The sequence below is a fragment of the Pongo pygmaeus genome, chromosome 2 (genome assembly GCF_028885625.2).
Source record: "Pongo pygmaeus isolate AG05252 chromosome 2, NHGRI_mPonPyg2-v2.0_pri, whole genome shotgun sequence".
Lineage (NCBI taxonomy): Eukaryota > Metazoa > Chordata > Mammalia > Primates > Hominidae > Pongo > Pongo pygmaeus.
In genome coordinates, this window is record NC_085930.1 from 100868556 (window position 1) to 100883038 (window position 14483).

General features: G+C 47.5%; 1 protein-coding gene across 50 annotated transcripts in view; it reads left to right on the forward strand.

The window, feature by feature from the left end:
* The window catches only part of PBRM1 (polybromo 1), a 144293-nt gene that overhangs the window by 27596 nt on the left and 102214 nt on the right, over window positions 1–14483 (forward strand). For all 50 annotated transcript variants that reach the window (XM_054483905.2, XM_063661081.1, XM_063661083.1 and 47 more), the window contains 2 exons: window positions 9755–9823; window positions 13125–13223. In XM_054483905.2, the coding sequence (XP_054339880.1) occupies window positions 9755–9823; window positions 13125–13223 (168 nt within the window). The remainder of the gene's footprint in view (window positions 1–9754; window positions 9824–13124; window positions 13224–14483) is intronic.

Here is a 14483-nt window from a genome sequence, read left to right on the forward strand (position 1 = left end):
TGGCGGTGCATGCCTATAATCCCAGCTACTCGGGAGGGTGAGGTAGGAGACTCTCTTGAACCCTGGAGGCAGAGATTGCGGTGGGTGAGTCAAGATTGCGCCATTGTACTCCAGCCTGGGCAACAAGAGCGAAACCCCATCTCAAATTAAAAAAAAAAAAAAAAGGAAGATGTTGGGCCAGGCGCAGTGGCTCACACCTGTAATCCCAGCACTTTGGGAGGCCAAGACAGGCAGATCACCTGAGGTCAGGAGTTTGAGACCAGCCTGGCCAACATGGTGAAAACCCATCCCCAGTAAAAGTATAAAAACTACCCTGGTGTGGTGGTGCGCGCCTGTAATCCCACCTACTCGGGAGGCTGAGGCAGGAGAATTGCTTGAACCTGGGAGGTGGAAGTTACAGTGAGCTGACATCATGCCATTGCACTCCAGCCTGGGTGACAGAGCAAGAGTCCATCTCAAAAAATAAATAAATAAAAGGAAGATGTTGGAGACAGCCAAGAGATCCTCCTCACAGCAGCACAAAATGTATACGGTCTATCATTTTACATGATCACAAGGTTGTGATTTTTATTTTTTTATTTTTATGTTTTTTGTTTTTTGATTGGTAATTATTTTTGTTTGTTTCTTATTCTGGTAAAGGATATGTATCATAAAATTTATCATTTTAGCCATTTTTAAGTGTACAGTTCTGTGGCATTAAGTACATTCACATTTTTATGCAACCATCACCACTATCTGGAACTTTTTAGTCTTACAAAACCAAAACTCCATACCCATTAAATACCAAGTCCACTCCCCTCTTCTCCCAGCTTCTGGCAACCACCATTCTGCTTTCTGTCTATGAATTTGACTATTCTAGGTATGTCATAGAAGAAGAATCATTCAATATTAGTCCTGTGACTGGCTTATTTGACTTAGCATATGTTCGGGATTCATCTATATTGTAGCCTGAATCAGAATTTCATTCCTTTTTAAAACCGAATAGCATTTTGTTATTTATATATAATACCTTTTGTTTTTAAGTTTTTTGGAGTGTTTTGTTTTGTTTAGAGATAGAGTCTTGCTGTGTTGCCTAGGCTGACCTCAAACTCCTGGGCTCAAGCAATTCTCCCACCTCAGCCTCCCAAGTAGCTGGGTATACAGGCTTGTGCCACTGTGCCTTACTACATTTTGTTTACTCATTCATCTGTCAATGGACATTGGGTTGTTTCCAAGATTGGTAATTCTTCAGTGATAAAATAAGCACCTTAACTCTTTTTTATTTATTTATTTATTTTTTGAGGCGGAGTCTCGCTCTGTCACCCAGGCTGAAGTGCAGTGGCATGATCTTGGCTCACTGCAACCTCCGCCTCCTGAGTTCAAGCGATTGTCCTGCCTCAGCCTCCCAAGTAGCTGGGATTACAGGCATGCACCACCACACCTGGCTAATTTTTGTATTTTTTAGTAGCGACAAGCTTTCAACCATGTTGGCCAGGCTGATCTTGAACTCCTGACCTCAAGTGATGCACCTGCCTCAGCCTCCCAGAGTGCTGGGATTATAGACATCAGCTACTACACCCGGCCTAAACCTTGCATTTTTAAGAGTGGAAACTTTCTCTTTGTGTAGGAGACAGGGTAAGAGGAAGATATATGAGTTCTTCCTCCTTTTAGTTCTCTTTGATTTCCTGGTGATGCTGAAAAAAGAAAAACGAATTAGGTACTCTTCTACCTGAAAAAGGAAGAGGTTTTCTAGACAAGCGAGACCTTTAAAAAGTATCAGAGTTCCTTATGTCTTGACACCCAAAAGATAATTAACATATAGATTTGACTCACATTAGCCTATGAAACTGCAAACATTTTCATGGCCTCAGCATTCTTATATTTCTAGGTAAGGGTATACTTTCTGAAGTACTCTATGGTAGCACTTAGCCCTATTGTGATCATTTACTTTTCTGTCTACCTCCTTTTCTACTCCCTGAATTTCTTGAGGACAGTGACTATGCTGTATTTACCTTTGTATTACTGTCTATAACTGGAACCCAATCCGAAGGATTGGATGACTTCGGATTACTTTGTACCCCATGCTGGGTGGTCGTAGATATGCAAGATGCTTGTTGACTGATGAGTAGCATGCAGCTTTCCTCATCAGTCATTGGCAAGACTAGTTACTTAAAGGTATGTCTTGACTAGCTATAGGATAGTTGCAACATTAGAAATAAAGCAACTGACCACTGCTGTCCTATGTGTGAATCTTACTAGAAAGATATAATTATTAATATTGGCCATATGACTTAAAATTTTAAGAAAAGGAGAAAACAGTATGATGATTCTCTAGAGAATTAAACATGGAATTACCATATGATCCAGCAGTTCCACTTTAGATATATACTCCAAAGAAAGTGAAAGCAGGGTATTGAAGAGATATTTGTATACCCATATTCATAGCAGCATTATTCACAATAGCTAAAAATGGAAGTAACTCAGGTGTCCATCAGTGAATGAATGTACATGTGACATATACATACAGTGGCATATTATTTGGCGCTAAAAAGGAAGGAAATTCTGAAACATCCTACATGGACGAACTCTAAAGACGTTATTTTAAGCAAAATGAGCCAATCACAAAAGGACAAGTACTGTATGATTTCTTTTTTTTTTTCTTTCTTTTTTTTTATTTATGAAGTATTTATTGATCATTCTTGGGTGTTTCTCGGAGAGGGGGATATGGGAGGGTCATAGGATAATAGTGGAGAGAAGGTCAGGAGATAAACACATGAACAAAGGTCTCTGGTTTTCCTAGGCAGAGGACCCTGTGGCCCTCTGCAGTGTTTGTGCCCCTGGGCACTTGAGATTAGGGAGTGGTGATGACTCTTAAAGAGCATGCTGCCTTCAAGCATCTGTTTAACAAAGCACATCTTGCACTGCCCTTAATCCATTTAACCCTGAGTTGACACAGCACATGTTTCAGAGAGCACGGGGCTGGGGGAAAGGCCATAGATCAACAGCATCCCAAGGCAGAAGAATTTCTCCTCCCAGACAGGGCCGCCGGGCAGAGGCGCTCCTCACTTCCCAGACGGGGCGGCCGGGCAGAGACGCTCCTCACCTCCCAGACGGGGCGGCCTGGCAGAGGTGCTCCTCACTTCCTCCCAGACGGGGTGGCAGCCAGGCAGAGGCGCTCCTCACCTCCCAGACGGGGCGGCCGGGCAGAGGCGCTCCTCACTTCCCAGAGGGGGCGGCCGGGCAGAGGCGCTTCTAACTTCCCAGACGGGGCGGCCGGGCAGAGGCGCTCCTCACTTCCCAGACGGGGCGGCCAGGCAGAGACGCTCCTCACTTCCTCCCAGACGGGATGGCGGCCAGGCAGAGGCGCTCCTCACCTCCCAGACAGGGCGGCTGGGCAGAGGCGCTCCTCACTTCCCAGACTGGGCGGCCGGGCAGAGGCGCTCCTCACCTCCCAGACGGGGCGGCCGGGCAGAGGTGCTCCTCACTTCCCAGACGGTGTGGCGGCTGGGCAGAGGCGCTCCTCACTTCCCAGATGGGGCAGCCAGGCAGAGGCGCTCCTCACTTCCTCCCAGACGGGGTGGCGGCCAGGCAGAGGCACTCCTCACTTCCCAGACGGGGTGGCCGGGCAGAGGCACTCCTCACTTCCCAGACGGGGCGGCTGGGCAGAGGTGCTCCTCACTTCCTCCCAGATGGAGTGGTGGCCGGGCAGAGGCGCTCCTCACCTCCCAGACGGGGCGGCCGGGCAGAGGCGCTCCTCACCTCCCAGACGGTGTGGCCAGGCACAGGCGCTCCTCACTTCCCATACGGGGTGGCGGCCGGGCAGAGGCGCTCCTCACTTCCCAGATGGGGCAGCTGGGCAGAGGCGCTCCTCACTTCCTCCCAGAAGGGGAGGCGGCCAGGCAGAGGCGCTCCTCACCTCCCAGATGGGGCGGCCGGGCAGAGGTGCTCCTCATCTCCCAGACGGGGCAGCCGGGCAGAGGTGCTCCTCACTTCCTCCCAGACGGGGTGGCAGCTGGGCAGAGGCACCCCTCACCTCCCAGACGGGGCGGCCGGGCAGAGGTGCTCCTCACTTCCCAGACGGGGCGGCCGGGCAGAGGCGCTCCTCACTTCCCATACGGGGTGGCGGCCGGGCAGAGGCGCTCCTCACTTCCCAGATGGGGCAGCTGGGCAGAGGCGCTCCTCACTTCCTCCCAGACAGGGTGGCAGCCAGGCAGAGGCGCTCCTCACCTCCCAGACAGGGCGGCCGGGCAGAGGCGCTCCTCACTTCCCAGACTGGGCGGCCGGGCAGAGGCGCTCCTCACCTCCCAGACGGGGCGGCCAGGCAAAGGTGCTCCTCACTTCCCAGACGGTGTGGCGGCTGGGCAGAGGCGCTCCTCACTTCCCAGATGGGGCAGCCAGGCAGAGGCGCTCCTCACTTCCTCCCAGACGGGGTGGCGGCCAGGCAGAGGCACTCCTCACTTCCCAGACGGGGTGGCCGGGCAGAGGCGTTCCTCACTTCCCAGACGGGGCGGCTGGGCAGAGGTGCTCCTCACTTCCTCCCAGATGGGGTGGTGGCCGGGCAGAGGCGCTCCTCACCTCCCAGACGGGGCGGCCGGGCAGAGGCGCTCCTCACCTCCCAGACGGTGTGGCCAGGCACAGGCGCTCCTCACTTCCCATACGGGGTGGCGGCCGGGCAGAGGCGCTCCTCACTTCCCAGATGGGGCAGCTGGGCAGAGGCGCTCCTCACTTCCTCCCAGAAGGGGTGGCGGCCAGGCAGAGGCGCTCCTCACCTCCCAGATGGGGCGGCCGGGCAGAGGTGCTCCTCATCTCCCAGACGGGGCAGCCGGGCAGAGGTGCTCCTCACTTCCTCCCAGACGGGGTGGCAGCTGGGCAGAGGCACCCCTCACCTCCCAGACAGGGCGGCCGGGCAGAGGTGCTCCTCACTTCCCAGACGGGGCGGCCGGGCAGAGGCGCTCCTCACTTCCCATACGGGGTGGCGGCCGGGCAGAGGCGCTCCTCACTTCCTCCCAGACGGGGTGGCGGCCAGGCAGAGGCGCTCCTCACCTCCCAGATGGGGCGGCCGGGCAGAGGTGCTCCTCATCTCCCAGACGGGGCAGCCGGGCAGAGGTGCTCCTCACTTCCTCCCAGACAGGGTGGCAGCCGGGCAGAGGCACTCCTCACCTCCCAGACGGGGTGGCCGGGCAGAGGCGCTCCTCACTTCCCATATGGGGTGGCGGCCGGGCAGAGGCGCTCCTCACTTCCCAGATGGGGCAGCCGGGCAGAGGCGCTCCTCACTTCCTCCCAGACGGGGTGGCGGCCAGGCAGAGGCGCTCCTCACCTCCCAGATGGGGCGGCCGGGCAGAGGTGCTCCTCATCTCCCAGACGGGGCGGCAGGGCAGAGGTGCTCCTCATCTCCCAGACGGGACGGCCGGGCAGAGGTGCTCCTCACTTCCTCCCAGACGGGGCGGCCGGGCAGAGGCGCTCCTCACTTCCCAGACGGGGTGGCCGGGCAGAGGCGCTCCTCACCTCCCAGACAGGGCGGCCGGGCAGAGGCGCTCCTCACTTCCCAGATGTTGGGCGACTGGGCAGAGGCGCTCCTCACTTCCCAGACGGGGCAGCCGGGCAGAGGCGCTCCTCACACCCCAGACGATGGGCGGCCGGGCAGAGATGTTCCTCACTTCCCATACGGGATGGTGGCCGGGCAGAGGTGCTCCTCACTTCCCAGATGGGGCGGCCGGGCAGAGGGGCTCCTCACATCCCAGACGATGGGCGGCCAGGCAGAGACGCTCCTCACTTCCTAGACGGGGTGGCGGCGGGGCAGAGGCTGTAATCTTAGCACTTTAAGAGGCCAAGGCAGGAGGCTGGTAGGTGGAGGTTGTAGCGAGCCGAGATCACGCCACTGCACTCCAGCCTGAGCACCATTGAGCATTGAGTGAGCGAGACTCCGTCTGCAATCCCAGCACCGAGGCAGGCAGATCACTCGAGGCCGGCAGATCACTCGAGGCCAGGAGCTGGAGACCAGCCCGGTCACCATGGCGAAACCCCGTCTCCACCAAAAACACAAAAACCATTCAGGCGTGGCGGCGCGCGCCTGCAATCCCAGGCACTCAGCAGGCCGAGGCAGGAGAGTCACAGGAGCCCGAGGCAGGGAGGTTGCAGCAAGCCAAGATCACGGCAGCACAGTCCACCTTCGGCAACAGAGGGAGACCGAAAAAAGAAGGAGAGGGAGACCGAAGAAAGGGGAGAGGGAGGGGGGAGGGGGAGGGGGAGGGAGAGCTGTATGATTTCTTATATGAGGTACCTAGAATACTCAAAATCTTAGAGACATAAAGTTAGAATGGTGGTTGCCAGGGGCTGGAGGGAATGGGGAGTTGTTTAATGTGTACAGAGTTTCCATTTTGCAAGATTAAAAAGTTCTGGAGGTGGATGTCGGTGATAGTTGCACAGCAGTGTGAGTGTACCTAATGCCACAGAACTGTACACTTAAAAATGGCAAATTTCATGTTACTACATGAAATTTATTTTATTACAGTAAAAAAAATTATAAAAGAAGTACAGGATAGGTGTAGTGACCCACACCTGTAATGCCAGAGCTTTGAGAGGCCAACATAGCTGAGACTCTGTCTCTACAAAAAAAATTTTTTTAATTAACTAGTCGTGGTGTGCACCTGTAGTCACAGCTGTTTGGGGGGGCTGAGTTTGGAGCATCACTTGAGCCTAGGAGTTCGAGGCTGCAGTGAACTGTGATCATGCCACTTCACTCCAACCTAGGCAACAGAAAGAGACCCTGTCTCTTTCTCTCTCTCTCTCTCTGTCACTCTCATTCACACACACACACACACACATACACACAAAATAGAAGTACTGTCTTCGCTCAAGATTTATTCTTACCCTGCAGGAGATAATCAGTGGTGGTCAAATCAACAGCAGTGATTTGGGGCAATGAAACATCAATAATTAGTTCCCCCCATTCCCCCTTCAAGGTCACCTTGAAGGAGCTGGTTGGGAAAAGCAGGTTTCTATTGGTCCCTCAGGGTGTGACAATTTGAAAGACAACAAGGATTGAGACCTGAAGGGGCAGGGCAGTTTTCACCTTTCCTTAGTAAGTCCGTCCCAAGCAGGCTGGCTGCATGGGAGAGGTAGATTGGGAATTTGTGGGATTGGATGACTTCGAATTACTTTGTACTCCATGCTGGGTGGCCTTGCCATAATTTGTCCTCTGAACCTTCTCTCAGAAGTAGAACTGGTGAAGAGAAGGGGCAGCAATGGAGATTGATCCAAGTAAAGGAAGGAGTAGGGTTAAGAAAGTGTTGGTAAGCTTAGGGGACAGATGAGATAAAACAACACTGAGATCATCTGTTCAGCCCAGTAACTGAGTGAAGGCTGTGGCTTTCTGTTTTTATTGTTGCTGCTTGGGCTTCAGTAGGGTTTGAACAGGTAGGAAGAGCTGGGAGAGCACAATCTGACTTCCCCTGAACCTCTCCCATCTGATAAGACCAACTTTTGATATTTGGGCAACTTCAGTTATTTCCTCCAAGGAAGAAAATCTGTAGGAAAGCCTGAGGGCAGTGAGTGATTCTAGGTGGTTGTGAAAGCTTCAAGGACATTCCTCAACATGTTCAATTTCTTGGGATGAGCTGGTATTTGATAAATCAGAAGTTGCTAATAATTTTGCTTCATTTCTTTCTTTTTTTTTTTCCAAGACAGTCTTGCTCTGTCACCCAGGCTGGAGTGCAGTGGTGCAATCTCAGCCCACTGCAACCTCTGCCTCCCGGGTTCAAGCGATTCTCCTGCCTCAGCCTCCTGAGTAGCTGGGATTATAGGCGCCCGCCACCACACACAGCTAATTTTTGTATTTTTAGTAGAGACGGGGTTTCACCATATTGGCCAGGCTGGTCTTGAACTCCTGACCTCGTGATCCGCCCATCTCGGCCTCCCAAAGTGCTGGGCTTACAGGCATGAGCCACCATGCCTGACCAGAATTTTGCTTCTTTTTTTTTCTTTTTTGAGACAAAGTTCTGCTCTTCTTGCCCAGGCTGGAGTGCAGTGGCGCAATCTCAGCTCACTGCAACCTCCACCTCCCAGGTTCAAGCGATTCTCCTGCCTCAGCCTCCCAAGTAGCTGGGATTACATGCATGCACCAACATACCAGGCCAATTTTGTATTTTTAGTAGAGATGGGGTTTCACCATGTTGGCCAGGCTAGTCTCGAACTCCTGACTTCAGGTGATCCACCCACCTCAGCCTCCCAAAGTGCTGGGATTACAGGCGTGAGCCACCATGCCCAGCCATGCTTCATTTCTTTAACAAAGTTTCATTCAAAAGGTATTTTGTTTTGAAAAAACTTACTTTGACTGAAATAAGCAGAAGCATCAAGTTAAACATGAAGCTAACAAATTTTGCAACCTGACTTCTTACAGATCCTTATGAAAGTTTATGTGAATATTATATAATAACGTTATTTAGATTAACGTTATTAAAAGAGCTTGTAACAAACTCCTAAACAGCATTTCTTCTGCTTTATTTCTAGGCATAGATATCTTGGGACTTTAAATGAAAAATTGTATAATTCTGTGAATTTCGAATTTTTGTTTGTTTTTTGAGACGGAATCTTGCTCTGTTGCACAGGCTGGAGTACAATGGCGCGATCTCGGCTCACTGCAACTTCCGTCTCCTGCGTTCAAGCGATTCCCCTGCCTTAGCCTCCTGAGTAGCTGGGATTACAGGCGCACACCACTATGCCCGGCTAATTTTTGTATTTATAATGGAGACGGGGTTTCGCTGTGTTGGCCAGGTTGGTCTTGAACTTCTGACCTCAAGTGATCCAGCTGCCTCGGCCTCCCAAAGTGCTGGGATTACAGGTGTGAGCCACCACGCCTGGTCGAATTTAGATTTTTTTTTTTTTTTTTGAGATGGAGTCTCGCTCTGTCGCCCAGGCTGGAGTGCAGTGGCACGATCTCGGCTCGCTGCAACCTCCGCCTCTTGGGTTCAAGTGATTCTCCTCCCTCAGCCTCCAGAGTAGCTGGGACTATAGTTGTGTGCCACCATGCCCAGCCAATTTTTTTTTCTATTTTTAGTGGAGACAGGGTTTCACCATGTTAGCCAGGATGGTCTCAATCTCCTGACCTCGTGAACCACCCGCCTCGGCCTCCCAAAGTTCTGGGATTACAGGTGTGAGCCACCGCGCCCTGCCTAGAATTTTTTTTTTTTTTTTTTTGTTGAGACGAAGTCTCTTTCTTGTCCCCCAGGCTGGAGTACAATGTCACGATCTCAGCTCACTGCAATCTCTGCCTCCCAGGTTCAAATGATTCTCTTGCCTCAGCCTCCTGAGTAGCTGGGATTACAGGTGACTGCCACCACGCCCGGCTACTTTTTGTATTTTTAGTAGAGATGGGGTTTCACCATGTTGGCCAGGCTGGTCTTGAACTCCTGACCTCAGGTGATCCACCCGCCTCGGCCTCCCAAAGTGCTGGGACTGCAGGTGTGAGCTACCGCGCCCGGCCCCAGCCTAGATTTTTTTAAAACATTAAATTGTATGCTAGTTGCATAATAATAACACTCAAAATACCAAGTTTTAACTCCTGTGTCATGCTGTTGGATAGATCATGAAGCTTCTTAAAATTAAATTCTTTATGGTTCTGATATAATAAATGTGCTGTACAGCCATGTCTTTAGCCTTGAATCTCACAAAGCTGCTTAACTGGTTGTTTGAACAACAGATTGTCAATATACTTCCTTCTCTTCTCATTAGCTGAATAGTTTAACTTATTGAGCATGCCTGGTTTTTTGTCTTCCAGCAATATCCAGATTATTATGCAATAATTAAGGAGCCTATAGATCTCAAGACCATTGCCCAGAGGATACAGGTATGAAGATGACCATAAGTAAATGATTGTGGTTTAGAGCAGATTGGCCTATGAGCTTTCCTAGGAGCTTTTAGAAAACAGAGAAGCTAGTTATCTCTGTAAGAGGTTATTAGCAAATCATGTAAATAAATTAAGATAGTGTTACTGATTGTAGCTTTGGATTGCATCTTAGGACAAAAATTAAAACACATTGGTTACCGACATTTCTGATTATAAAAGATACATTTGTGACAAAAGCTTTGTTATTTCATTTTTAATTTTTTTATTTTTTATTTTTGTGGGTGCATAGCAGGTGTATATATTTATGGGGTACGTGAAATTTTGATACTGGCATACAATGCATAATAATCACATCAGGGTAGACGGGGTAACCTGTTGTTTATTTTTATCTGCTTCCAAATAGCTTTAGGATACGTTAGAATAAAAGCTACCTACAATGGATGTTAGAGTGGAAGGTCAGTGGAATTAGATACTATTTTTTTCTCTTTGGCCCTCTCTACCCTACCCCTTCACTGTATCCCTAGCAGTAAATAGCGGCAACTAAACACTCACATAGACTTGCTATGTACCTAGTACTGTTTTAAGTGCTTTATATGTATTAGCTAATTAATTCTCAAAACTCCACAGGGTAGTACTGTTATTATTCCCATTTTACAAGTTAGAAAACTGAAGCACAGAAATGTTAAGTAACTTGCGCAAATCACCGCTTAGTGAGGAGAACTAGGATTTGAATCCAGACAGTCTAGCTGTAGTCTGTGTTCTCAACCCTTACACTTACTGTTTCTCTACAGAGTAGGTGCTTAATAAATATTAATTGTGTGACTGAGTGACTAGGATTTAAAATTTGACTATTAGAAGTAAGAGAAAGTATAGGGAAAAAGAGCTAAATTGTACCAGAAATTGAGTATTTAGAGTAGAACGGATATGGTTCTTTTTCTAGCTCTACTACTTAACCAGTTATGTCACTTTGGTCAGGTGATTTGCCTGCTTCCTCTGCTGTATGTTGCGTGTAGTATCGCTACTTTGCAGAGTCATAGAGGTTAGTGATAATATAGATAAAGCATCTCACATAGAACCTACAGCATGAGGTCCTCATAAATGTGAGTCACTGATCTTCCCAGGATAAGAAGCGTTTGCTGCTCCCAGGAGGTAAGGCAAAAAGGAAAACAGTGTGTTACATAGTTTCATTGAGAAATGAGACTGATAGCCACTGTGGTTTGCCAGGAAGGAGAAACTTCTTTGACTTTAAATTCTAAGAGAGTAGTAAAGAGTAACAGTGTTTAATTACTGGTACCACAGATAAATTTTCACAGAATGATAAAATACAGATTCCCTAATGTATCATCCTTTTTTTTAGGGTTTGTTTGTTTGTTTGTTTGTTTTTTGAGACAGTCTTGCCCTGTCACCCAGGCTAGAGTGCAATGGCAGGATCTCACCTCACTGCAACCCCCACCTCTTGGACTCAAGTCATTCTCCTGCGTCAGCCTCCCGAGTAGCTGGGATTATAGGCGCCTGCCACCAAACCTGGCTGATTTTTGTATTTTTAATAGAGACAGGGTTTCACCATGTTGGGCAGCCTGATCTCGAACTCCTGACTTCAAGTGATCCACCCACCTTGGCCTCCCAAAGTGCTGAGATTATAGGTGTGAGCCACCCTGCCAGGCCTCATCAGGTTTTTAAATCAGCCCAGTAACTGCTACTGAGAATGACTCAAGTCTCCTAAATCCCTGGAATTTCTAACATCCGTTTAGGAGGATTATGTTTTCATAATCCTGGAAATTGAATCAGATCTTTAATCATCTCTATCTCAGCCCCAGTCTTCTCTTTTTGACTTCTCACCTTATCTTGTCCTTTCTTCTTTCCAAAAGTCTCGGAGTCACCTTTTGCCATCACCGGATTCAAGGTCCTTGTCCTCTTACGTCCAAATTACTGGAATAATCTATTTTACCTCTCTGGTGAAAAACTTTCTAGTCCTTTCTATGTCTTGCCTCCTGACCTTGGCTTTCTTCCTGCCAGTCCCCTGTTCAGAGACTTAATTCACTTGTTTTCCAATGCCTGCTAAAGCATGTCACAACTCCTTGTACCAGTTGAATAAAACGGACTCTGACTAATGTAAGTGGAAAAGGAATTTTTGAAAAGCATATTGGATAGCTCATAGAAATGTTGAGAAGAAAGGTTGAAGAACTAGCCTTTGGATACTAGGCAGAACTCAGGAACATCATGGCACAGCTGAGAACATGCACAGCCTCTTTGTGGGGCCATTGCTGTTACCACTGTAATTTTCCACTGTGGTCCCTGGATCCTTGCTGCTCTACTGCTAGACTCTCCTCCTCTACAGGAGTCAGGAATGAATTCCTGGCCATTGCATTAATCCCTCTAGACCCAAGCATGAATTAGCTGACCTGTGGTTATTTCCCCTTGCCCTGGCTGCCAGGCTGCTGGCAAAGTGACCATCTGCCCACTTTCATCCTCATTGTGGGAGGTAGAGCCCTCCCTATGCCTGTGCTGATTCCCTCCATATAAGAAGGATGCGTAGTTGTCAGTAGTCCCACGTGGCAAATAGCTACACTCCTTTGCCTGGCTCCCTGGATTCTGCCTCTTTTGTTTTTACCCTATCTGTGCTTATGGTTCTACCCTTCTCCACTTTCCATTTCACTCAGTTTGGTTTCCTCACTCTCTCTAGACCATGTCTTTTTCATTTCCATGTACTTATCATTAGTCATGTGTGCCTCTTACCTAAAAGTGTGTCCGTCTTTCATTTCCTTTGTAAATTTAGGCAACTATATGAGTATTCCTGGGTTGTTTTGGATTGAGTCAGCCCTAAGATGTGACAGCTGTAGCACACAGTAGGTACTCAGAAAATGTTAGCCTCTGTGCTGGACTGATTTCATATTTTACCCCAAGTGGTTCGTGTAACTAGAGGGAGTTTTGCTTCACACTATTAAATCCACTTTAAAGAATTAGTATTCATGAAGCACTTAGAACTGTGCTTGGCACATAGTAAGCACTATGTGTTTGCAAAATAAAACTTTTACCTTATTTGACTTTTTAAAAATTGTAATTTATTTTTATGAGAATAATGCAGCTCTGGTTTTGTTACCTATCTCAAAAACTTACTTAGAAATGGGTACAGTAATAATTTATAAAAAAGAAAATGACTTTACATGTTGTTCATATGTGTACTTTCCAATAAAGTCTTGAAATATGGTGACAATTTAGAAATATGTGGGGTTCTTTTTTTAAAGGTTGTACTGATGAACTCTCATTAAAAGAAACTGCTATATTTTGTTGTTTATTGTAGAATGGAAGCTACAAAAGTATTCATGCAATGGCCAAAGATATAGATCTCCTCGCAAAAAATGCCAAAACTTATAATGAGCCTGGCTCTCAAGTATTCAAGGTTAGTTTTGTTGTTGTTGTTGTTGTTGTTGCTGTTTTCCTTGGTAATAGTAGATAATTTAAGGTCAGTAATTTTTATAAAACAACTTTATTGAGATATAATTCACATACCATGCACTTTACCCATTAAAAGTGTTAATTTAGGCTGGGCGCGGTGGCTCACGCCTGTAATCCCGGCACTTTGGGAAGCCTAGGTGGGTGGATCACTAGATCAGGCGTTCCAGACCAGCCTGGCCAACATAGTGAAACCCCATCTTTACTAAAAATACAAAAATTAGCTGGGCGTGGTGGCAGGCGCCTGTAATCCCAGCCAATTGGGAGGCTGAGGTAGGAGAATCGGTTGAATCCGGGAGGCAGAGGTTGCAGTGAGCTGAGATTGCACCACTGCACTCCAGCCTGGGTGACAGTGCAAGACTCTGTCTCAAAAAGAAAAAAAAAAAGTGTTTAATTTAATGGTTTTTATTATATTCATGGAATTGGGCAGCCATCATTCCAGTCAATTAACAGTCGCCCTTTATGTCCCCCCAACTTCTCTAGCCCTAAGCAACCTCAAATCTATTTTCAGTCTCTGTGTTTGCCTGTTGCCATTTTACACAAATAGAATCATATAATATGTGATATGGATTTTTTGCGACTAGATTCCTTCAGTTAGCATAATGTTTTCAGGGTTTATCCATTTTGTAGCATGTGTCAGTACTATGTTCTTTTTATTGCGGAATAATATTCTACTATAGAGATATACACTGTATTTTATTTACCCATTCATCAGTTGATAGATATTTGGATAGTTTCTACTTATTGGCTATTAGAAATAATGCTGTTGTGAACGTTCATGTATACGTTTTTATGTGGACATATAAATACTACATATATATATATATTTTTTTTTTCCTCTTTGATACATACCTAGGAATGGAATTGCAGGGTCATGTGTGTTAACTGTATATTTAACTTTCTGAAGAATCGCCAAACTGTTTTCCAAACTCTACCATTTTACATTCCCACCAGCAATATCCAGGTGTTGCCATTTCTCCACATCCTCATCAACACTTGTTTTCCATTTTTGTTTTTGTTCTTATTATGGATATCCTAGGGAGTGTGCAGTGGTATGGCATTGTGGTTTTGATTTACATCTCGCTAATGATTAATGATGCTGAACATCTTTTTATTTTATTCTTTATTTTGATTTTTAGGTCATTCATATGTCTTTAGAGAAATGTTCAGATCATTTGCCCATTTTTTAATTGTGTTACCTGTTTTT